The sequence below is a fragment of the Xiphophorus couchianus genome, chromosome 16, assembly GCF_001444195.1.
Source record: "Xiphophorus couchianus chromosome 16, X_couchianus-1.0, whole genome shotgun sequence".
NCBI classification, from domain to species: Eukaryota; Metazoa; Chordata; class Actinopteri; order Cyprinodontiformes; family Poeciliidae; genus Xiphophorus; species Xiphophorus couchianus.
Window position 1 is genome coordinate 2,684,915 of NC_040243.1, and position 23,910 is coordinate 2,708,824.

A 23,910-nucleotide genomic window follows, 5' to 3' on the forward strand; every position below is an offset into this window, starting at 1 on the left:
GGACACAGGAAGTGCAGTGACATCACATCCTGCAGGACAAATAAGACAAGTAGATACAAAACCTGAGAGGGAATCTGAATCCGTAAAACCCTATTCCGACTGTCGGGTCAGTTCTGGTTCTGGACCAAACTTTTGACCTTGAGCCTCCAGCTTGGAGGTGCGGTGCTGAGCCTCCCTGTTTCCTGGTTCCAGCGGATCATTCGGGTTCATGGAGATAAATCAAGCGGAACGCCCATGTTAGCCGCGGCCCACCGGGTTCACGGGTCCGACTGCCGCTGACCTTCTCCCCAGAGCTCCTCAGCGCCTGGACGGCGGCAGGAAACTGTGAAGAGCTGGATTTTCTCAGCAGGAAACAGAGCGGTGAGGAGGAGGAGGAGATCTGATTTTAGGCCAAGGATGTTCAAAGTAGGTCCGGGGGCCGTTTGTGTCTCTTGAGCTGAATCTTTGCGGCCCGCCTGATCACAAATTTTTCTTTTCTTTTCAAACTACTACTTTCCATTCAAAACTTCTGTGTTAAAATGTGTTCATTTTAAACCGTATAGTGAATCAAATACAAATGTATAATAGAAAGAATAAATTTAACTTTTGAATTAAAATCTACTTACAAAATAAATGCTATATGCAAGACTTTTTTTTCTCCATGCTTTGTTGTCATGGTAACTAAGACAACATTTACTCATTGACTTGCACTCTAAAGTACAGCAAGCCTGGTTTTAATTGATGTATTAAACTAAAAACACAAGTGGTTTAAAAATTATCCTGTTTTTATTGCTGACAAAAGATGATTCATTTTTCAAGCTTTTTTCATTCAAGTCCAGAATAATAAGTTTTGGATCTACAATCCCATTACAAAAACAAAAATGTATTGTTAAATTAAAATAGTCGATGGTAAGTTATGGTTGAGTAGCTAAAAAAGTTTTTAAAATAATATCTGAGTACTTTTGAGTTGACGATTTTGGCCCCTGTGACGAACAGTTTGGACACCCCTGTTCTAGCTGTTCAGAGTTAGCTTTAGCTGCAGTAGTTTGGGAAAGATTCAAATGTGGAAACCTCCTTGCTTATGATTCCCGACTATCAGAACCTAACAGAACCTTTATAAGTTTGTGCTTTGATGTGGCAGAACAGAACCAAGCTCAGCATGATTCTTAACAGCAACACAAACCAAAGAACCAGGCTTCACATGGTCAGCAGCACCCCCTGCTGGCCCGCAACAGAAAAAGCTGGTGATTACTATTATACACACACACACACGCACACACACGCACACACACACACACACACACACACACACACACACACACACACACACACACACACACACACACCTGATCAATAAATACATGAATGTAGCTGCCTGGTGCGTCATGTGACCCGTTAAAAGCAGCTGAGTCATGGAGTCCAATGATTGGTCAACTTGTGAGCCAATCAGAGTCTAGACTGACAGTTTTCCTTTTGATTGGCCTCGCAGACGCTTGTCCTGCACTGTGATTGGTCCAATCCAGGTAACTGATTGGTGACGGTTCACATCAGAGGCTGTGATTGGACGGGGCGGCGTGTCAGAGGTTAGAGGACTGTTTGATGCTGTGGAAGGATACCCTGCTGGGTGATGTGGGCAGCGACGTGGCGCGGACCGTCCGGCTGCGGATGGAGTGACGGTCGTGCCAACGTATCCAACGCTTCTTCACTGTGGAGCGCACCTGGAAGCAGACGGACAGGTGGACAGGTAAATCACACGCTCAGAACCAAGTGATGCTCACCACATAACCTCTGGGTTAGTTTCAGAGTTTGGTAGTAACTAGTTACATTTATTCAATTACATCTATTGGGTAACTTTTTTGAAAAAAATATTAATTGTTCTGATTAGTACTTTTATTATGAAATATTTTTACTCTTACTTGAGTAAAAATACAGAGACACACCTGCAGTTTCTGTTAAAGTTTCATAAGTTTATTACTTAAAGAAATTGATTTGGGAAAATTTTCTTTTTCCTGATCAAGTTACTTTTAGTTACTAATATGAATCGTCATTTTGGTCCTTAAAATACCTACATTTCCCTTAAATGTATATTTTGGTTCCTCTGATGACATCATTTTTAAATATGAAATGATTGATAATTTGATCAGCTACTCAGTACTAGAATAGACTTTTTTTACTCTTACTTGAGTAATTTCTCGACGGCTACTTTTTACTTTTACTTGGGTATAATTTTTGGATTCTCTAACCAGCTCTGGTTAGTTTAAATTAAACTGACGTTAACCGGCTTTAACTTCATGGGGACTGATAATCTTCCCAACAACTCGCAGTTCTGTTTTATGATAAACTAGGGCTAAAACAACAAATTATTTCAGTCATTGATTAATCCAACGATTATTCAGATAATTAATTGATTCATCGGACAAAATATTTGGCACATTCTGCAGATTATTCTGTTTTCTGCTATATGATATCCTGTTGTAAAATGTTTTAATGTTTCTGAATTTGTAGTTTATAGTTTTGGCTTAAGTATAGCTCTCAATATGTTGTTTCTTCAGCAAATGACATTTTTGAGTTAATTAATTGATTCATCACAATTAATCTGATTAATTGCTTCAGTCCTCATATAAAGTTGTTTTTTCCCAGGTTGTTGCTTTCGTGGTTGCTCTGCTTTGCTCTCTGGAATCAGTTTGTTTTCATTTGAGTTGGGAAAACGTCTGTGGGTGGAAAGTTATCTTGAATTACCTCACTGTTGAGGAAACAGTAGAAGACGGAGACGAAGAAGCCCTGCAGAGACAGACAGAGGGACGTTAGCTCAGATAAACAGACTGCTGTTCATACAGTTTGATCAACAGAACCCAGTCATGATCTGACAGGAAACTATTGAACTTTATTCCTCTGAACTAAAGAACTACCCAGCTCCACTTATACCACAGTGGAGCTGACCAGATTGGGTCAAGAGTCTTAAACTCTGACCCAATCTGTTTGAATGGCTCTGGAGAATTTCCAGATGTTGCTGCAGCAGTTCATCCTGACCAGAACCAGGAACACGGACCGACACAGAAGAGGCTGCTTCCTGGAGGATGTTTGGCTGCAGCCTCAGATTTTAAATGGTTAGAGGAAACTCAACGAACCTGGAAAGACTCCAGGATGGAGTTAAAGTAGATGAAGACGACCTGAGCCACTTCGTCTTCTCCTCCTGGATTCACAAAGAAAAGCATGTAGGTGATTCCCAGCAGAGGCAGCAGCACCAGTGTGGCCTTCACCGCCTTTCTGCAGGGCACAGGAGAAAACGACTGCATTCACTGGACATGTTCAACTGCAGTCATTGGAAATGTTCAACATATTTACCGGAGCTATTAAACTACATGCACTAAAAGTATGTTCACTACATTCTAGTTTCACTGAAAAAATACATCTGGGCTCACTAGAAATGTGCTACTGGTTTCACTAGAAATATTGTGATCTAATTGGAAATATTTATTTGCATTTGCTGGAAATTCCCTGCTGGTTTCACTGTAAATATTTAAGTGGATTGAGTGGATACTTTCTACTGGACTTCTGGCTTCATTGGAAAGATTTTGTCCTTCAATATATTCCACTGGAGCCACTGGTAAGCCTCACCTGTGGGAGGGTTTGTTCATACCTGTATTGGATGGTCTCTGAGGTGGTCGACGCCCTCAGTTTGGTCATCAGAATCCGAACGATGTTAAACAGGAAGACGAAGTTAATCTGAGGAGAAACCAAGATGTTTGGACTTTATAGAAAATCTGCTGTAAATATGAATCTGATTTGATATTTCTGTGTTTTTTCTTGAGGCCTGGAGGTGAGGGGAAGGTGAAGGTTCAGAAACCTTTTGGGTTTAAGGTAGACTGGAAAGATTAAAAATGCACTGGTGCCATTAAAAGAAGACTTTCTGTTTGGGTTGGCTGAGCTTAAGGTAGACATTACAGATTAAAAATGATTGTTGGTTGGGTTTAAGGTGGACTGAGTTTGTTCTTACCAGCAGGACCAGGATCATAGGACCTTGGTAGATGTAATCCGTATAAACACCTGTCTTTTTGCCAAACCAGCACCTGGAATTCAATCAGGAGCCAATCAGATGAAGAAGGTGCGGTCTTTAAGAAAGTGACATCATAACCCATTGATTTTTCTTTATGTTGGCTGCATCATATCGAAAACTGCTCTTAGCTTGACTGGAAAGTGTTTATTGAGATCACAAACAATCAAGCTGCTGTCATGTGACTTCAGACAGGTACAGGTGTGTTAAATCCACCCGAGGAGAGGACAGAAGATCAAAACAGTTGAGCAACTCACTTCTCGTTGTCGTAGTACAGCTTCCCAAAAGCCCATGCCACGATGATGGGAAACGGAATGCCTGGAAGCAGAAAGACAGGTGGACAGGTGAGCTGAGAGGGCAGACAGGTAGATAAATTGGTGTAAAGTCTGACAGGTGTAGAGAGAGACAGGTAAACAATCAGCTGGTCAAAAATGTGAAGAGGTACACCTCGTTCACACAGACAGGTAAACAGGTAGACAGGTGAACCGACCCCAGCCGATGCAGATGAACATCCACTTTCTGAGTTTGTCGGTGGAGTAGGTGAGCACCACGGCGGTGTGCAGGTAGCATCCTTCCCCAAACATCCAGAAGAAGTTGGTCACATGGAAGTAGTTGTAGGCTGCCGTCACCAACCTGCACCACACCTGAGGAGCAACAGGAGGGTGAGGAAGAGAAGGAAGGTTCATTTCCGTTTTCAAAATGGCCGCCATGCTTGTAATGGAGGAAATATGTTTACACTGACATCGGCAGCAGCTATTAACCACAGCCAACCAAAAAAAGTTAGGCGTCTTAGCGGACGCTAACGCTAACCATTAAGGCGACTGTCTCTCTATTTGAGTCAAACATCTTCATCTTCTTCCAGTTAACTACTGGTGTGACACTTTCAAACAACAAAGTCCTTAGTTTCAGTTTTGGCTTCTGATTTTATGGCAATATTTTGGTTTGAAAGGCTCATAAACTGGCGGCCATCTTGAAAAATGGCCATAATCCTGACATTTAAGTGGTAAATGGGAAATATGAAGAACATCTGGCCTGAGGGGAGAGCATATACATTTTTATGCTTTCATCCACACTTTTAAGGTATTTACAGAGTGGCTGTCACCTGGTTGCTCTCGGTAACTGAGGGGTTCATGGTTAACTGGACGATGAACCAGGTGGCGTTCCTCAGGATGAAGGCTGAGATCAGATTCCAGTGAATGATGTTCCTCAGACAGCGGATGCTCCTGGAACAGACAATATGCACCTGTGTCTTTAAAGAGGCAGAATTATGTGTTTTCCAGGCATATGTTGTCACTTTATAGCATAATCACATACCTTTGTTAACTTCAGTTGTCATAAAAAAGCTACATACTTTTACATCCTAATTTAACAGCTTTAAATTGGTTCTGTCTCTTTAAAACTCCTGCTCTTCCTGAAACTCCGCCTTCAGGAAGTCATCACAACATGACTCCTCTATTAACTCTTTAACAACGTTTTTATCAGCGTTGCTCTGAGAAGAAGCTCCTATAATGAGCTCAGCAGATATGCAGTTCCACCAAGTGTTTGCTAATTGCTGCGGGCTAGTCTGAAGGAGCTGAATGGTTGTCATGGAGATTAAAGTATTTCTCCAACATGAGAGAATCAAATCGATACTCCAGGTATACTTTAAAAGAGGGAATAACATTATAGCATGATATAAAGCTACAATTTTACATAACACCGCCCCTTTAAAACACCTGCAACCCCCTGAATATGTGGTTACTAAAGGCTTCAAACTGAATTTCCTGGCTGCTACCAGGTTACCAACGTAACCAACACGCTAACCTTGAGGTGCAAAAACAGAGAGGTGAGTTACCTGAGTCTCATGAAGAGCATGAAGGCGAGCAGCAAAGCCCCCAGAGAGATGCAGTGACCCAGGTAGTTGATGATCACGGCCACATGGTAGTGAACTTTACTCTTCCTCTGAAAACACAGAGACCATCTTTAACATCAGAGCTGCTCTGAGATCAGATCCTCAGGATGACTTCATCTGAGTTTTCTGGTTCAGCTCAGATAAAACTGGGTCAAACTTACAGCTTCAGTCCAGCGCTATAATAGTTTTAAAAATTATTATCATAGTTTAGTTTTATTTTGGTGTGAATTTTTGTTCACCAGTAGGAAGCATCAGAACCGTCAGATCACATGACTCAGGTCACATGACACGGAAGACGACTCACTCAGGTGCGGCAACAGGGACTCGGTGACCAGCTGTTCGAGTCTCTGACTTATTTCTTGTTTAATTAGTAATTTGACTGGCAGGTTATGAATAAAACTGTCTTTTAATTAAACAATTACTTTGGTCGCTTTAATTAACCGGAGCTGATTAAGACAAAGTTCTGTCACCGAGTGGCTGTCAGAGCTCGTTAACAGAGATTGAATAAGACTGACAGGATGTGACTGAAATGGATTTATTCATTAAGTTATTGGCTAATTATAACCGAATGTAGTTATTACTTTTCTTCCGCTTCGTTTTCTTATTTAAAATAAACTGGCTAATTGGGCGCTTTACGTTGCACTTTGTTGTGTCTCACTGAGAACTACAAAATTGTTTCTTGCACCCAAATTGTTCCTGCAACAAACAGGAAGTCGGCCATTTTGACACAGTTTTTTTCTATTTCAAACGTTTGCATTTCAGTGAGCTCTGGTAGATCCTTCAAGCTTACTGGACAGTAATGCATTTACATATACACCAGCCCCCTGCTGGTCCCATATTGGACAAGAGAAGACCTTTAATTTATAATAGTCACACATTTGATGAGATTAACTAAAGATGTTATCGGATTGTAACAAACTACATCCCATATGTTCATGGGAAACATAAATTTATTACTCCATCTTTCCTTTTGTCTGATTAATGTACACAGCCACATTTAAGTGATTTATTTTCTTAGAAAATAGAAGTCAACTCAAATACGCCTAGTAAAATGCAATTAAACCATTTGTATCTGTTTTCTTTGTATTCTCTTCAAATCATATACTATTTTCACAATTACAACAAAAAACAGAAAGAAGAGAGAAATAAAAAAAAAACACTTCCCAAATTATTTCTTTTAGCACTTGCAAATGAGCTAATGGTACAGAACAATTTTGTTAGTTCTAGCTAATCCTGTTAGCTCCTGCTAATCCTGTTAGCTCCTGCTGATGCTGTTGGCTTTAGCTTATGGTGTTAGCTTCAACTAATATAATAAACAGAAGATCAAAACTGATCACATTTGTTTGCTTCAACAAATATTTTGTGTATAACAGCTCATGAAAAATTTGACCCGAGTCGTCGACCCAGCATGCATTGCGCATGTGGACAAATGGCGACCTCCATAGGCAAAAAATATAATAAAGACATGTGATTTTGGAAGTAATTGTGAATTTTTAAACATATTCCAACCAATGACTTTCAGGTTAGTAATTATTTAGGCCAACATGTTCAACTAGTTGTGTATCCCTTTAACTGAACGGCTCACTAACAGCGACATCCAACTGTTAGATTTTGCTAAAGAAACTGCTCAGATTAAAAGCTATGCGGACCGTCCAATGCTCCATGCAGCTTCAGTTCATCAGAACTGATTAAAGTTCTGGATGAGTCACACAACCATGGACCAGTGTGAAGCATCGTCTCTTTTGTCTGCTTACTTGATTTTACATCAACAGAGAAACTGACTGAAGAAAGTTTATACCAGAGAGCCTGAGAGCAACTGCCCTGTAGAAATTATATCAACTGATCAAAACTCAGAAGATACAGATCAGGAGACATTAACCACAGATCAGTGTGAGGTCCCAAAGCCCTCAGACACAAGGATGTCTCTGTGAAGTCTTTCCACTTTATTGACCACAGAGCTGTGATTGGCTGACAGCCAGCTCTGCCGTCCAATCAGAGGAGAGCAGGAAAAAGGAAACAGATTGCCTCAGTGGGACAGAGAGACGACACATGGACCAATGGACACACCCCGGCTGCTCTTTGTGTCTCTGTGAGGACACACTGCAGGTTGGGGTCCAGAGGTCGATCCACACCTGGAGTCCATGAAGGAGACATTTAGGTCCCAGAGTAAGGAACTGATATGTCTTCACACACACGCACACACACCCCACACACACACATGTTTGCGCAGCTATCTTTGCGGGGACTTTCCATTGACTTCCATTCATTTCTACAGCCTGAACCTTACCATTACCCTTATCCTATCCCTATCCATTACATACCTAACCCTAACACTAACCAAAACTCAATTCACACCTTAGTCCTAAATCTGACCCCTGACCCAAAAACAGTGTTTGTGGGGACACTGTGTCCCCACCATGTAGTATATGTCAGAAAAATGGTCCCCACAAGGTATTAGAAACAAACGCACACACGCGCGCCCCGGCACGCACACACACACACGCTCTCTATAACACATTGAGGGACACGCGGAGGGAAGGTCCAGATGGTTTCCTCGTTCCCGCTGACATTTGGATCTCAGCTGCGTTGTCACACTCGTCTCTGATTGGCTCAGACCGTTTCCCCCTCTGTGGGTTTCTGGGTCTGTGTGTGTTCAGATCTGTCTGACAGGATTTCTCCCAACAGAACCAAAAGGTTCTGACGTATTTAGTGACTTAAATTAGCAGAATCAGTTCCAGTGTGTAGCTGCATTTTCATTGACCTCAAATTCCAATTGACCTTGTGTAATTAGAATTTGTGCAATTCCGATTGCAAAAACTGGAATTCCTTAATGGAAACAGTCTAATTTGACAAAACTCAAGTTTTTCACTAAAACTTTTTGTAAACTGTTTCAAAGTAAATGTATTTCACAAAAGTGCAGTGGAAACACTTTTTAGCATCACACAAGTCATGTGATCAACAATCGACTGTTACTACTGGTGGAAATGACAAAGAAGACGACAGGAAGTGGTAGGAGGATGATGGCGCGGCTTGTTTTTTATTAACTTATCAGGTGGACAAACTCCTTCACAGGGGATTTTAACTGCATTTGTCATTTAATGGAAACACTTCAATTGTGAAATTGTGTTTTTTCGACATTAGTGAAACATCGAGAAAGTCCTAGAAACTTTGCATTTGACCCAGGTTCTGATCCGGTTGAATTCTGACCTTCTGCTCTCTGCAAACCGAACCTGTTAAACTCTTCTGAACTCTTCCACCTGACCTGACTGTGATTTTGAAACAAACCGGATCACTGGACCCGTCTGTGCTGTCCCACATCCAAGAGGTGACCAAACACTCTCCATGTTTACCCAGAAATTCCATTCAGCTGCTTGTCCTTGTTTCCTTTCATTGACTTTTAATTGAAATCCGTGAGTTGCCGTGGTAACCGGAGACAAAAACATGCCTCAAGATCATTTTTATCAGCATTATCAATGGTCTGATGTGATTTTATTAATACAGATTTCCCACAAAGAAGAAGAATATCAGAACTGAACAGAGTTTGATCAGTAACGAAATAAAGTTTGCGTTAGCATGACCTTGAGGTCACAATCTGTCAAACAGAACAGCGGACGGTACCAAAGAAGCTCGGTTTCGTTTGGTTTTTCACTGCAGACTCTTCATCCAGAACAGCTGAAGGACGAGGTTGGAAATCAGAGGAAGTCTTCCTCACTTCCTGCCTGAAATTAAACTCCCTGAAGCATCTCAATGAAATAAAACGTTTTTGGGTTTAATCCGGTCCCACTTCAAAGTTCTGGGTCGTGTTTCTGGTTCCACCTCAGCGCCAACTTCTTTATTCGGACCCAAAGCTTCAGGTTAAGCTGGAACCTGGACCAGTTTAATATGTCTGACAAGTTCACTGAGTTTAGAGTTTAAAGTGTAAATAACTCCTAAATCAACGTTGGTTTTTTGCTGATAAACAGTTTAAGTTGGTTCTTTAGGGTTTTATCTTTATGTTTCTGCACAAATTTTGACATTTCCCTGTAAATTTCTTTAGTACTGCAATATTTTGCCTAAAACCGTCTCATTGCTGCCCCCTTTAGGTCAAGCAGTCCTAAAACAGATGAATGAAAGTCTAAAAGAACAGAAAAATTTGCTAGATTTTTCACTTGTTGGTTTTTCGACAAAAGAGCTCTGCGCTTGGCCACGCCCACCAGTGTATCTTGGCTCCGCCCACTCTGGTGGAATTGTTCTACACTGATCTGTGCTTTTCCTAGGGGCGGGATTACGGTTTAACATGGGAGTTAGCTACACTTTAATTTCAGCTCTACACTGATTAAAGTGTAGAAATTGAATGCTTAATCATGATTGGTCAGTTTGGCGATTGATTAGTGCGGTTATTGGTCACTTTGTGATTGGTGTTTGTATTGATGAGTCTCACCAGGACGATGATCTCGGTGCACTGACTGTAGTTTCCTCGAGGCGCCCAGGTTCCGTTGGATTGGCACTCTCTGTAGACCCGGTCTAAACACAAATAGAACAGAACTAGTTCTAGTTCTCTTTCAGAACCAGTTGTAGTACAAGTTTTCACCTCTAGGTGGAAGTAAGGCTCTGTTCCCTTAGAAAATAGTGTAACGTTTGCTGCTTGGCCTGAAACTGACATGGATGAGGATCAACGATGGCGTATTAGGGACATAGAAAAAAAACATTTCCACCCCAAAAAAATTTAAAAATCAGACATTTTGAGATTACTATCAGAAATTTTCTATAAAAAAACAAGAACATTTCTGAGCATGAGACTTCAAATATTTGCTTGAAAAAACTCGGAAATCTTTAGGTTAATCTCAGAGTTTTTCAAGAAAAAACTTCTGAAAAAATTTCTGAGTTTGCAAATAGGAAAAATATCTTGTTATAAGTGAAACAATCATTTTCCATCAACATCAAAGAATTGACTTCAAACAAGCTCCTATATCTTGATGAAAAGTTACTTTTGAATTAGTTTAGTCTTATTTCAAGTGAACTGAGATATGTGTGTTTTTGCAGTTGCATCCTGGGTTCTGCTCTGCACTGTGGCTGTTTTTCTGTGTCTTGTATCTGTGAGGGTTTTTGGTTCTGTGTTCTATTCCTGGTTCTGGTCCGGGTTTGTTGTTCTCTGTTCCGCGTCCGGTGTTTTTGAAGTTTTTTTGTTCTCGCACATCGGCTCCTCACACTCACAGAAACACAGTTTGGTGTTACACTCCCACACTCTGCTCTGACGAATCAACACACAGCCGTCTGTGTGCAGCTTCTGTAACCACGGCAACGCCAGCACCGTGGCTGACTGGTACCACCCTAATCCAGCCCAGTCAGCCGAGTCGGGGATGGGGTATTGTTCCGATAAATGATCGGCTGCCTGAATCAGTAACGTGAGTGACACCTGACGCAGCAACCAGTCAGAGACCAGCGGCTTGATGACATCAGAGCGGAGAGTTTGAAAGAGAGAGGATGAGGATGGTGGTGGTGATGAAGATGGAGTGAGAGAACTCCAGCTGGGTTCGTACACACACACACACACACACACACACACACACACGTGGATGCAGAAACACACAGATGAGTCATTCTTTAAAGTCAGATCGAGAAATAAACCACTAATTAGATGGGATATTCATGGCCACCCACTCATTAACACACACATTTACACACACGTTAACACACACATTAACACACACGCTGCTAACACGGTGCGCCTCCCCGCTGTGCTGATCTGTGAGGAGCCGGCTGGCAGGAAATAAGGAATTGGATCCTCCTCAGCCTAAGATGTTGGTCAGTGAAACTGTAGAGCTTCTGACTGAGGAAACATGGCGGCTCGTCCTCGCTGCTTCTCAGTCAGATCGAAGAGTTCCAGAAGAACTTCCTGCAAATCGACTCAGATTCTGATCAGAACCAGTACAAGGTGCATTCACACCAGCCCTGTTTAGTTTGCTTTAATCGAACTCCAGTTTGTTCGTCTAGAAAGTCTGGTTCGTTCGGGGACCAAAACGTGAACTCTGGTCCGCCTACAAACCTCGGTCTTTGTTTGGATGACGTTAACGCTGGTTCGCTTTCAATGCATATGTTAACGCCAAGCGGACCGGAGACCGCTCCAAAAACAGGAAGCAGACGACAGCGCAGGGCATTCTGGGTAAATACAACCAAAACAGGTTTCTAAAGGGTTTGGTTTGTTTGACTGTGTGCAGTGAGAAATGGAACAAAGGGAATATGCAGCTGTGGAAAAATGTAGAGCCCACTGCACTGAACCCCCTTGAAAACATGTTGGTTATTTCACCAAATGTTGATTTCTGAACTCTTCCTGAGTTCAAACATTAGTATTGTAGTTTCTAAATGAATATGAACTTGTTTTCTTTGCATTACTTGAGGTCTAAAAGCATCTTTTTTGTTATTTGGACCATTTCTCATTTTCTGCAAATAAATACTACATTTTTGCTTGGAATTTCTGAGACATGTCAGAAGTTCATAGAATAAAAGAACGATGTTAATTTTACTCAAACATATACTGATAAAAAGTAAATTCAGATAATTTTAAGTGGTCTCTTAAGTTTTTCCAGAGCTGTATTTTTTATAGTTTTGTCTTAATATCTGCTTAGTGTATGTCGTTCTTTCAGCAAATGACCTTTTTAGAGTCTGTATAGTCCAGTTAACTACCAATCTATTACTAAATTAGTTGATGATTACTTGAATAATTGATTAATCACAATTAATTGAATGAATCGCTTCAGCTCTAGCCGTATCGTTTCAGAACGGAAGGACGTCGGACCGAAGGCGTTTCTCCAGGGAACTGCTGCAGCGGTTCTGTTCCCAGCCTGCCAGTCTGTTCGGTTCTGATCTTCCTGCTGTTATTTTTTCTGGGGGTGAGCAGAAGTCAGCCTGCAGCGCTCGCAGGCGGCTCTCCCTGCAGCGATGTAGCAGTGGATCAAACCGCAGAACTCCGTGGGCGGATTCTGATGATCCGAGTGTTGGAGTTAGTCATTCATACCAGACTTCTTCATTCACTTCATTTGAATTGTTGTGTTCTGATTTTTGAATCTTCTCTAAAGTTTTAACATTTGTAGCCCTTGTTGCTGAGGAATGTGTAGCTGTCATCCTTTGAGGGAAACGCTGAGAGAAGAGTTCGCTGAGATATTTTCATATTTTGATTTAATCCTCTGCACTCAATCAGAGTCAGATGTAAAGATATTTTGACGTGTAGTTCTATAGTTTCTCACTGGAAGGTCAGTACCAACACAGCACCATTATCCCTAGAACGGGCGTACCACAGGGATGTGTCTTGAGCCCCCTGTTTGACTCCCTCATACCGCCTTCAAAAATGTCGCAAAAACAAGAAAACTGGAGAAAGAAACTTCATGCCGTTTCCAATCTTATAGAACAGCAGCATGTTTACGTAAATAATATTATGTACTCTAGACTCCCCCTTGTGGTCTGGAGGATTTCCATTTTGTGGAGCAATTTTGCAACGTTTTGTCGTTGCTGTTGTTTTTATTTGTTTCCCTTTTGGTTCGCAGAGTTTTTCAGTTGCATTTCTTTTTTGTGCTTGTGTGTTTTCACTACAAGATACCAGTTCCTCATTTAGTTCCTCATGCAAATATTTTAGTACACTAGGATTAAGACAAAGCTAACTCACAAGTAACTTCTCAGCAAGATATAGGAATTTGATTTAAATCAGTAATTCTTGCTACAAGTCAAAAAAAATATGCCATTGAAATTAGCACTTTTTATCAATGTTTAAGAATTGTTTGCTTAAAATAATCTCCTACATCTGCCTGAAAAGTTACTTCTCAGTTTTGTGTGCTAAGATATTTGCACTAGAAACTAGACAAAAATAATTAGTAAGATTTTGTGTCTTTGCAGTGTTGGAGTTTGCATCATTTATGTCTACAGTGCATTTACCTGCTGCTCACTGTAGGTTTTTTTTTTTGCTTAAATCTCAAGAGTCTCAGCTTTCAAATGAAGCATAGAGTATTTATGTGCATATAAAATGTGCTGCAGTAATATTAAGAACCACACATGTTTTTTTCTTTGATCAGCCAGAATATGCTGAAGCCCAGATGGAGTTTGGTAACCAGGATACAACTGGTGCGGGTCAGAACTGACGGCAAGTCCGCAGAGAAAACCGAGGATGAAGGAGAATCTGAAACGCTGCAGTAATTCCTGCTGCTTCATCAGGAATCGGACGTCAGAGGATGGAGGAAAAGAGAAACGGGTGCAGATGGGGCTGGTGGTGAAATTAATGCGTTTTAATGAGGAGGAGGAGAAACAACAATCAGACGGAGGTGTACAAAAGCTGGGAAGATGGACTAATATCTCAATACTGCTATTACTATTAGAGTCTGGAACTCAGACTCTCCTGTTTCTTGGTAATATTGGGACAAAATCTGTTGAGTTTGCATTGACTATATAATTGCGCAATTTGACATTTTGAAAATAAATGGAAACACGGCAATTTCAAATAAACTTTAGTTTTGCAACAAAAAGGACGTGGCAGTTTTTGTTGGCTGTATCAAAACTGGTTCACTGGAAAAAACATAAAATCTTACAAAGCATTTTTGGTCTAGTTTCTAGTGCAAATATTTTTAGCATTTTTGAAATACAACGATATTAACTTACAATCCAAGTTTGGGCAAGATATATAAGATTGTTTTAAGTCAATAAATCCTGAATGTTGATGAAAAAGTTCTAGTTCCACTGACAGATTTTTCACTTTTAACATGTTTCTATTGTAGATTTGTGAAATAAACTCTTACCAAGAATTTGTGGTGTACTTTCTAGTGTAAATATCTTATTTTACTTTAATTCAGACAAAACTAACTTATAAGTAAGTTGATGAAAAAGTTCTAGTTCCATTAGCAAATTATTTCACTTATAACAAAACATGTTTTTTATGTTATAAGCAAAATAATCTGCCAATATAACTAGACCTTTTCCATCAGTATTAAGGAATTATTTATTTAATCCAAGCTCTTATGTCTTGCTGTAAAGTTACTTATAAATTAATTTTGTTGCACTAGAAACTAGACCAAACATATTTGGTAAGATTTTGTATTTTTGCAGTCTATACAGTACTATTCAATTTCCTGAGGGAGTCTTCCCAAGGGATCAATAAAGTACAAGTCTAAGTCTAAGTCTCTAAGTACTATGTATTACTGTGTAGTACTCTACTGGTCATCTGCTGGTACGTACTGGTGGTGTTGTAGTGGATGCCATTGAACTGCTCTGGGCAGGGTCTGGAGATCAGCTCTCCAGCTGCGCTGCGAGGCCAGCAGGTCCCGATGCCGTCCACCGAGAGGTCACAGTACACACCTGCAGACAGGTGACAGAGTCAGACCCTAACGGCTGAAATCCTGTTCTGATCCAGACTGAGATGGCCGCCATGGAAAAATTACTTTTGCACTGAATTGATCAGAGATGAACACTTTGGTGTGAAATTGTACATAGTTGGATTGATAGAAATCCTATTTACTGAAATATTTATGATGTTTCAAGATGGCAACAATGATTGTCGTTGAAAATTAATCTTTCTACTAAAATTGGCAACTACATGACTGTACAACAGTGTCTTAGGGCTGTTGTAGATTTTTTAAAAAATTAAACAAAAAGGAGTTCATTTCCACCAAAAAAAAACTCTGAAACTTTAAGATTAATTTCAGAAACTTTCTAGAAAAAAATAAGGGAATTGCAGAGTTTGAAAAGGTAATTTTTTTTTACTTTTGAAATGTATAAATTTCCCACTTTTGCTAGAGAATTACTTTCAATTTTATTTATTTATTGTCTAGCCAAGTTTTGACTTTTCAAACTCAAATGTCCATATTTTTTCTAGAAAGTTTATGAGATTGATCTCAAAACTTCTGAGTATTTTGGCAAATTACTCCTTTTCTACCTACAATGGCCCTAATATGCTGTCGTATGAATGTTTTTGGCATCACATCATAGCCTTTTAAGTTTGAACCATAGAAACCATATATAATGTCTTGATTTTATGTTTAATTTATCTGGTGGAGATTAATCAAAATGGCTGCCAAGGTTGTAATGGAGAATTAGCACTGAAATCAGCAGTAGCTGTTAGCCACTGCTAGCCAAAAAGTTAGGTTCACTAACCATTAATTCACAAAATAAGAATCTGCCGACGCTAAACTGCTAAACACAGGAAAATGTAACGGAGTGGATAGATAACTGTCTTTATTGCACAAAACTGCAGTAATGTTCCACAGGTGAGCCACTAGGGGGCAGTAGACAGGCGATTTCCCTTCTGTGGTTTTGTGTTACCAACCTGAGGAGTTGCTGATGGTGAACGTCTGGTTGAGCAACACCAACATCCTCGCTGAGAGACACACAGGAAGCAACAATTAGCCGTCAAACAGGACGGTTCTGATCCAGTTCAGTTCTCATCGCTAACCCTGGAACCACAGAGGAAGCTACCTGTCAGGTTGGTGGACAGCAGGATCAACGTCTCACAGGTCAGCTCTAACGAGGAAACCGGTCCACTCAGCAGGAAACACACGCAGACCACCTGAAAATATAAACGCAGCAACAAACTGAGTCAGGAAACAGACGGAACCCGTCCTGACGCTCCAGGTCCAGACAGCTGGAAGGAACCGAACTATCAGCGGTCAGTAAGACGATGACAATCCATGTGAGATTTTGGATGGTAAACATCTGGATCAATCTGAAGCTTTTTGCAATTTTTCTGTGACATGTGTAAATAAAAATACTTAAACACAAATGAAAACAAACTGCTGTGTTTCAACAGAACCTCATGTTTTTTATTAATAACTCAAACATCATGTGCACAATTATCTTGTTGTAATATAAAATGAATGTCTTCTTTTTAAAGATTTGTGTGATTTTTGCATATTTTTACATGTAGATATATTTTTTATCCTGGTGACTATAAAGGAAAGTACAAAATAACGACTATTGGATTAAATCCAATAAAAAAAATAACAAAATGTGGAATATTGTGTGTGACTTGTTTACATAATTGTTATTATTTTTATTAAATATCGCTCATGCCTAGTGAATGAAAACAGGGACATATATTTAATTTCCCTTTGGGATCACTGAAGTATTTTTGAATTGAATTTGTTATTCTGTCTGCGCTGCAAAAACATAAAATCTTACCCAGTATTTTTGTCTAGTTTAGTGCAAATATTCTAGTATACTTAAAATAAGACAAATCTAACGTAAATGTAACTTTTTAATTAGATATAGGAGCTTGCTTTATGTAAAATAAGTACTTAATATTGATTTTTAAAAACAGTTTAACCACTAGCACATTATTTCACATAATGGAAAAATGTTAAAATGTTTTTTCTGTTGCACTTTTCTAAACAATAAAAACATTTAGCAAAAAATGTTATACTATAAGTTAGTGGAACTTATAGTAACATTTACTTCACTTATTTACTTATTTGCATGGTGTCCGTGACGTCACATAACCAGTCGACAGGTTCAGCGGTCACGTGACAGGAGCAGAACTGCTGAATCAGCAGCTCGAGGACGAGCTGATCGATCCCTGATTGGATCAATCTGTCACCAATTAGCAGATGATTGATGATCAATCAGCCGCTGCTGGTTATTAACTGACGACTAAATCGTTCACGCAGCAGGACACACGCACACACCCACACACACAGAGCCGGACCGACCGAACCGAACCGAACCCAGTGATCTCGGAGATTTACTGCTTGACTCTGCAGCTAAAATTAGCTCGCTGAGCTCAGAGAAGCGATCCGTCTTCTGGACTTAAATTTTGTGTTGGCAGCAGCTCAGAGGGACGAGCTGCAGCAGCAGCTGCTGCTTTAGGAGGACCAGGTAGTTCTGTCTGGAGAAAGTAGGAAAAACGGCCCATTTTAGACCAGCTGGACTGAAACTGGACCCCATGACATCACATGTCTGCATCCAGTGAAACAGTTTTAGAAATAACTGAAGAACTGTGTTTGGGATGATTCAGCTTTTTGTTTCAGTACGACCGTAATTCATTAATAAATTAAGAGAAAACTACAACTTTTAAATCAAAATCTACTTACAAAAATGTTAGATGCTTTGCAAAGTGATCATCTTTTCCAAGCTTTCTAGTTTTCTTCTAACTTCATGGGAAATAAGACCAAATCTGACTTATTCTCTAAAAAACAAACTAAAAATCTGATTACTTTGTTTAATTAAAATAGTTCACACTGACATTATTACGGATTTTTGTTGATTTTAGTTTTTAAAAATACTTTTTTTTTTGTCCCGCTGAATTTTTTGGACCATGTGACAAAATATTTGAACACCTTTAACGCTGCATGTTGGGCCCAACCAGCCAAATCTCTAACTAAATGCAGAAACTGTGAAGGTGGTCAGATTTGATTGTCACATCTCCCTGTTAGAACTTGAAAGCATCTGAATCCGACATTAAGTTTGAACTAGATTTCTGATTGTTACTGAGGAATCTAGTGATCAAACGATTCAGAGAATTCTGGGTAATCAATGACTAGTGGGCGGAGCCTCAGAGCAGCTGCTGTTCTGAACCTGCAGCTGCTAACTGGACCAGAACCACAGAGCTGCTTCCAGCATCTTCTGACCCACTAACATTTAGACTGCAGAACCGTCCACCATCAGTCTGCAGCCGTTTTACTGCGACTCGGATCAGTTTGGTGTCTAGAAGTTTCAAAGCAACATGAACATCTGCATGAACTGCTCCAGTTCTCTCTGAGAGGAACTCAGATAAGAGGATGATTATAAGATGAGCTGCTGCTCCCAGATAATTACTGATTAACTCAGTGAAGTGTGGAAACAGAGAGCATCTGCAACGCGGACTGCTTTGAAGACCAGATGATCTGGTGGGGTTTTGTTGGGCATCGCTGTGAGAGCAGCTGCTACGGACGGAGGCGGTCTCAGAGGATAGAAACTAAGTCACACGTTGGTAAAACCTGCAGAGAACCGTCCAGCTGGCGCCAGCAGATGTTTTCCTCATGTTCCCTCCATGGAGATCAGCTGATCTGACAAGAAGAAACAGATCAGAGTTTCTGCTGAGCGACTCTAAGAGGAGGGCAGGAAGGAGTTTAACTCTTCCAGAGGAAACGTGTAGGAGCAGCGGATGCAGGGAGGAGCTGCAAAGGTTGCAGCCAGCTGCAGCTCAAAATGACGCTGGGCGGTGAGTCAACACACGGTTCAACTGGGGACAAAAAATCTTACATTTCAGCTGCACTGAGTCAAACAATTCAAAACATTTGAGCAACCAGTTCCCCTCCTTACCTGTGGGGGCGCTACATCAAGAACTACTGAAGGAAACGACACAAAAACCTCTAAAGAAGACATGAGAGCAACTTCCTTCTACATGAAACATGAATAAAAATGGAGCAGCATCAGATTTTAGCCATTTTTCCCGCTAGCATGTTTGTTTTGATTGTATTTACCCAGAATGCACTGCGGTATGGTCCACTTTCTGCTTTGTGACATTTATACCAAACTATAACTTTAGAAGATGCTCAGTAGTCCTCATTTTAATTTTTTATTTTTCTCAGAAAAATCTGAGCTTGGACCAAATTTTCCATCGTAAAGAAAAAAAGTAATAAAAATGTTGAGATTAATGTCAAACATTTTCAGGAAAAAAAATAAAAAATTTCTGAGACCAAAAAATTGACAATTTTCAACTTTACTATCTCAGAAAATGTCCAAGTTTTTTCTAGAACAATTCTGAGATTAATCTCAATTTCTCACAAGGTTTTGGGTTTAACTGTGAGATGAATATTCAGTTTTTAAAATTAATATTTACTGCCAAATTTAGTTATTTGGCTCTAAATATCTATCTTGCAAACTAAATATTTTTTTAGCCAGCTAAATATTTACTTTGGGAAATATTACTTAAGACTTTTAGATGGGAACGAAATATTTAGCTTCCTAACTAAATTCGAAAGCTAAATATTTAGTTTGGAATTAAACATGGTGAAAGTATGACTTACTTAAAAATAAGTCCTCTATGATAGGCTAAACAAAGCAAACTTTATATTTTGCTTTAATTTTACAAGAGTTATTTCTCTCTGCTCATAATCTGCAGAAACAATGAGTTTTATTTTGAAAATCCAGGTTTCCATCTCCTTTTATTCCTAATAGACGGAGCTGCAGGGTGCAGAGTGCTGAGCTCACAGCTGGATGCTTCCCAGCAGCTTCATCTCAGCGCCAGGAAGCTGCTTCCATCACCTTCCAGTCGGCGCCACTTCCTGCCGTCAACAGGAAACCAAAGAAAGGCGGCTTCCTCCCGGCAAACAGAAACCAAGCTGAGCAGAAAGGTGACAAACCTGGACCCAAGGGTTCTGCTGCAGAGAGCTGGATCCTGAACACATTAATGCGACATCTATTAGTGCGTCCATGAATGCAGACGCCGCTGCAGCTCTGGTAAAAACCTCTGGAGCTGAAGGTTTAACCAGCGCTAACATTTAAACACAGCGGCTCAGTGTGTGTTAGAGGCAATTAAACACCAAGACACCACCGATCTTTATTTGACCAGGCGAGACGATTGAGAACAAGTTTTAATTCACATCAGTGAAAGCAAAAATAAAGACTTTGCTTCAAGTGAAAATTGATCAAATTAGTTTAAAGGTGCAATCGTTTGCCTAAAAAGTCCGGTTCGCTTAAGAAAGTGTGAACACAATCGAACCAGAAACGTGAACTCCGATCCACCTAAAGACCTACATCTCGATTAGATTAAAGTGAACAGTCTGGAGGCGGCTCCAAAAGCAGGTAGTTAACTATACTGCAGGGAATTCTGGGTAAATATAACCAAAACAAACAGGCTAGTCTAGCACTGACAGGAGAAATGGCAAAAAAACTGCTAAAAAGTGACGCTACTCTACTATAGGGGAAGTATTGTTTACTTTTGTGAAGAAGGAAGCTGCACTCAGTGTTTTTGTGTCGTTTCCTTCAGTCCTTCTGGATGTAGCGCCCCTAAAGGCGAAGAGGGGAACAAGTTTTTCAACTACTTAGGTTTGTTAGACACAAATCACACCAGCTAAAAATGTATCAAATGTTGCAATTTTGGTGGCCAATCGTACCCAGTCTACTGGACAATCAGGCGTGAAAAACATCCTTAAATAAATCCTAAAAAAATGAGACGTGTCAACAAAGGTCTAGGTCTCAGTAGGGCCACCCAAAAAATAATTTCTGTCTCTTTCTCTTTAAATTTGTAAAACTTTGAGCACTTTTCAGCTTTAGTGTCATCAAAGCACAGAGGGATACAAATCTGACAGTCATCTCCATTCAATTGGATGCAATGAGATGTTTTAATGGGAGTGAGGAAAAGAGGAAGAGGCCTAGAACTGAGCCCTGTGGGCCACCATGCAACAGGAAGAACCCAAAAGTTCATTTCACCGAACAGAACCTGAACCACTGCACTGGCTGCCGCTTCCGGGTTTCAGCCTTTATTAAGAAATCCAAACATCTGCGTGAAGTTTTTAGCTTAATTCTGAGAAACAAACTAAACCGCTTCAGAACCGAACAGAACTCACACAGAACCTCCTGAAAGCTACATCTAATCTGAGCCTGATTGGCTGCGGCGGGTCGGGTGGTCAGTACTCAGTCTGTGATTGGAGGAGGCCGAACAGTTTTAGTTTCCACTGACAAATCGAAGAAGTCGGAAAATCTGAGCTGCTGAAGATGAAGCAAACCTTCATCGCTCCTCCTCATCGTCATCTCAGTGAGGGGAGGAAGAGGATGGAGGGATGAAGGATGCAGGAAGTGATGGATGAGAGCGCCTGTCGTCTCCTCAGCTGCTGCCAATCACCCGACCTCGTTAGTGCCGACACACACCTCGTGTTTCAGAGGCTGAGTTAGTGTGTGTACAGCAGGAAGTGTGTGTGTGTGTGTGTGTGTGTGTGTTTTCTAAAAATAGGCCCGGTTCCCTGAAGAAATGGATCCACCTCCGTCTCAGAGTTTCTGAAAGTTTTACAGATCCAGTAGCAGGGAGCCGCGTTCTGGATTATGAATCATATTTCATTTCATGAGTCCAAAGTTTTCCAGAATTCTTTGTTCCTTACATGAAAATAAAAACAAAAAGGGAAAAAGTTTAAATATGGAGCCTGCAGAAAAATGAAGCACTGAGGAAGGGAGGAAGGGACAGAGGAAGGCAGGAAGGAAAGGACAATATTTGTTTAAAATTTGTAAAAACTTCTATATTTTCTTGTAGATATTTATTTTCTTTTTGAAAAGCGAATCAAACTGAATCTGTTTGGAGCTGCTGCTCAGTGCGACTCCCTGCAGACGGACCCAGAACCCGACCTGCTGCTCACACACACACACCCAGACACACACACACAGAGGAACCGATCCAGATTTCTTTTCACAGATAGAAATCTGTAAAGTGCGGGAGGCTCAGCAAATGTTTGTAACGCGATGATCCGTTCAAATCAAATCAGAACTTTTTCCCTTAATGAAAATCACAGCATGTGGACGAAGCACCTGAACACACCGTCCCTGCTGTGAAACCCGGTGGTGGCAGCATCATGCTGAGGGCAGCAGCAGAGATATTATGGGATGGTTTAGATCAAAGCTGAGTCATGTCTTATAACGGCCTAGTCAAAGCCCAGATCAGAACCAGCTGATCGTTTGGATCTGGTTTCTAGCTATTCTGGTTTATCGGATCACTGTCGATGTTCTGCAGAACCAGAACCGCTCCGGGTCGGGTCGGTCCGGGTTCCTGAAACAGAACTCTGTCCTGATGATGCCCCATGAACCTGGACCAGGTTCACCAGAACCAGAGACAAACAACACCAGAACCAGAAAGAAACGGATCCAGCTGAACTACCTGCTGATGATGGGAGCTGGTTCTGTTCGGATTGGGTCCAGTTTATCCAGTAAACTATGAAAGCAGCTGATTTTTATCTGCAGCACGAGCGCGTGCGTTTCTGCAGTGACTAGAACCGGATTCAGATTCTTCAGAACCGGGTTCTGGACCTCACAAGGTCAGACTATACAGCGGCAGCAGCACGCACGCACGCGCGCTCGCCGGCTGCGCGCTCCCGTCATACCTGACTAAGGACTTTTCGCTCCATCTCTTCATTCACGCGCACGGCCGGGGGCGCGCGCAACGGCACGCCGTGGTCCTGCGTTCACAGCCCTGTGCGGTGCGCTCTGGTCCGGTTCGGTTCTCCGCACATGTCGGTCGGAACCGGGACAGAACGAGATCCAAGATGCGCAAAAGAGCGAGAAAAAAAGAAGAAGAGGAGGAGGAAGAAGATCCGAACCGAACCACGAAGGGTTCGACCGAACCGAGCTGGAAGAGAGACAGAAAAGAGTCCAGTTCGGGTCTGTTCCGGTCGGGATCCTTGTAGGTTCTGGTCCGGGTCCGATATGACTCCTGGATGCGCGCGGGTTCAACCTGGATCTGAAGAGGAGCAGCGCCTGCTGCGCGAGACGAGAGAGGCAGCCAATCAGAGGAGAGAACGGGGGGGAGGGGGCGGGCATTGACCGGCCCGGCTCCCCATACACACACACACACACACACACACACACACACACACACTACAGACCGCTAAACACTGATCAATACACACTGATTGCATTGATCACGTGACTTTAAATGAACGTCATCAGCAGCTGTGACCGCGCTCACCTGTCCACCTGTTTCTATGGAAAGCCTGAAGTGTCAGAATTATTACTGTGACTTAACTTTACTCGTTAATTGATTGATTACTTTGACGATTAATCGGATAAAAGATTTTTTTTAATTTAACCTCTTAAGCTTTTTAAAAGATGCAAATAAACAAATAATTCAATTCATGTTTTTCAATAAGTAAATAAAGATTTTACTGCCTAAAATTCAATAACAGTATTACTTTAGTGAATACTTAATTTGTAGCAAATGAAATGAAAAAAATATTTCTAACATGTGAACATTTATTGATTATTTTATGGATTAATCAATTAATTATTAGATGCAAAAGGAAATTAATGGGTTTTTATTTACATATTTACAGAAAATAATTTTTCTCTAACT

At 40.9% G+C, this 23,910-nt stretch overlaps 1 protein-coding gene across 1 annotated transcript; it reads right to left on the reverse strand.

The window, feature by feature from the left end:
- Positions 1-1,306: 1,306 nt before the first annotated feature.
- On the reverse strand, positions 1,307-23,641 carry crhr1 (corticotropin releasing hormone receptor 1). Its single transcript, XM_028043015.1, has 14 exons — positions 22,943-23,641; positions 16,356-16,446; positions 16,207-16,257; positions 15,120-15,239; positions 10,345-10,427; positions 5,868-5,974; positions 5,136-5,256; positions 4,524-4,677; positions 4,291-4,351; positions 3,977-4,049; positions 3,620-3,705; positions 3,108-3,246; positions 2,719-2,760; positions 1,307-1,697 (listed from the first exon to the last, which is right to left on the reverse strand). The coding sequence occupies exons 1-14, from the start codon at positions 22,964-22,966 to the stop codon at positions 1,557-1,559; spliced, it is 1,293 nt and encodes a 430-aa protein (XP_027898816.1). The 5' UTR covers positions 22,967-23,641; the 3' UTR covers positions 1,307-1,556.
- Positions 23,642-23,910: the final 269 nt, after the last annotated feature.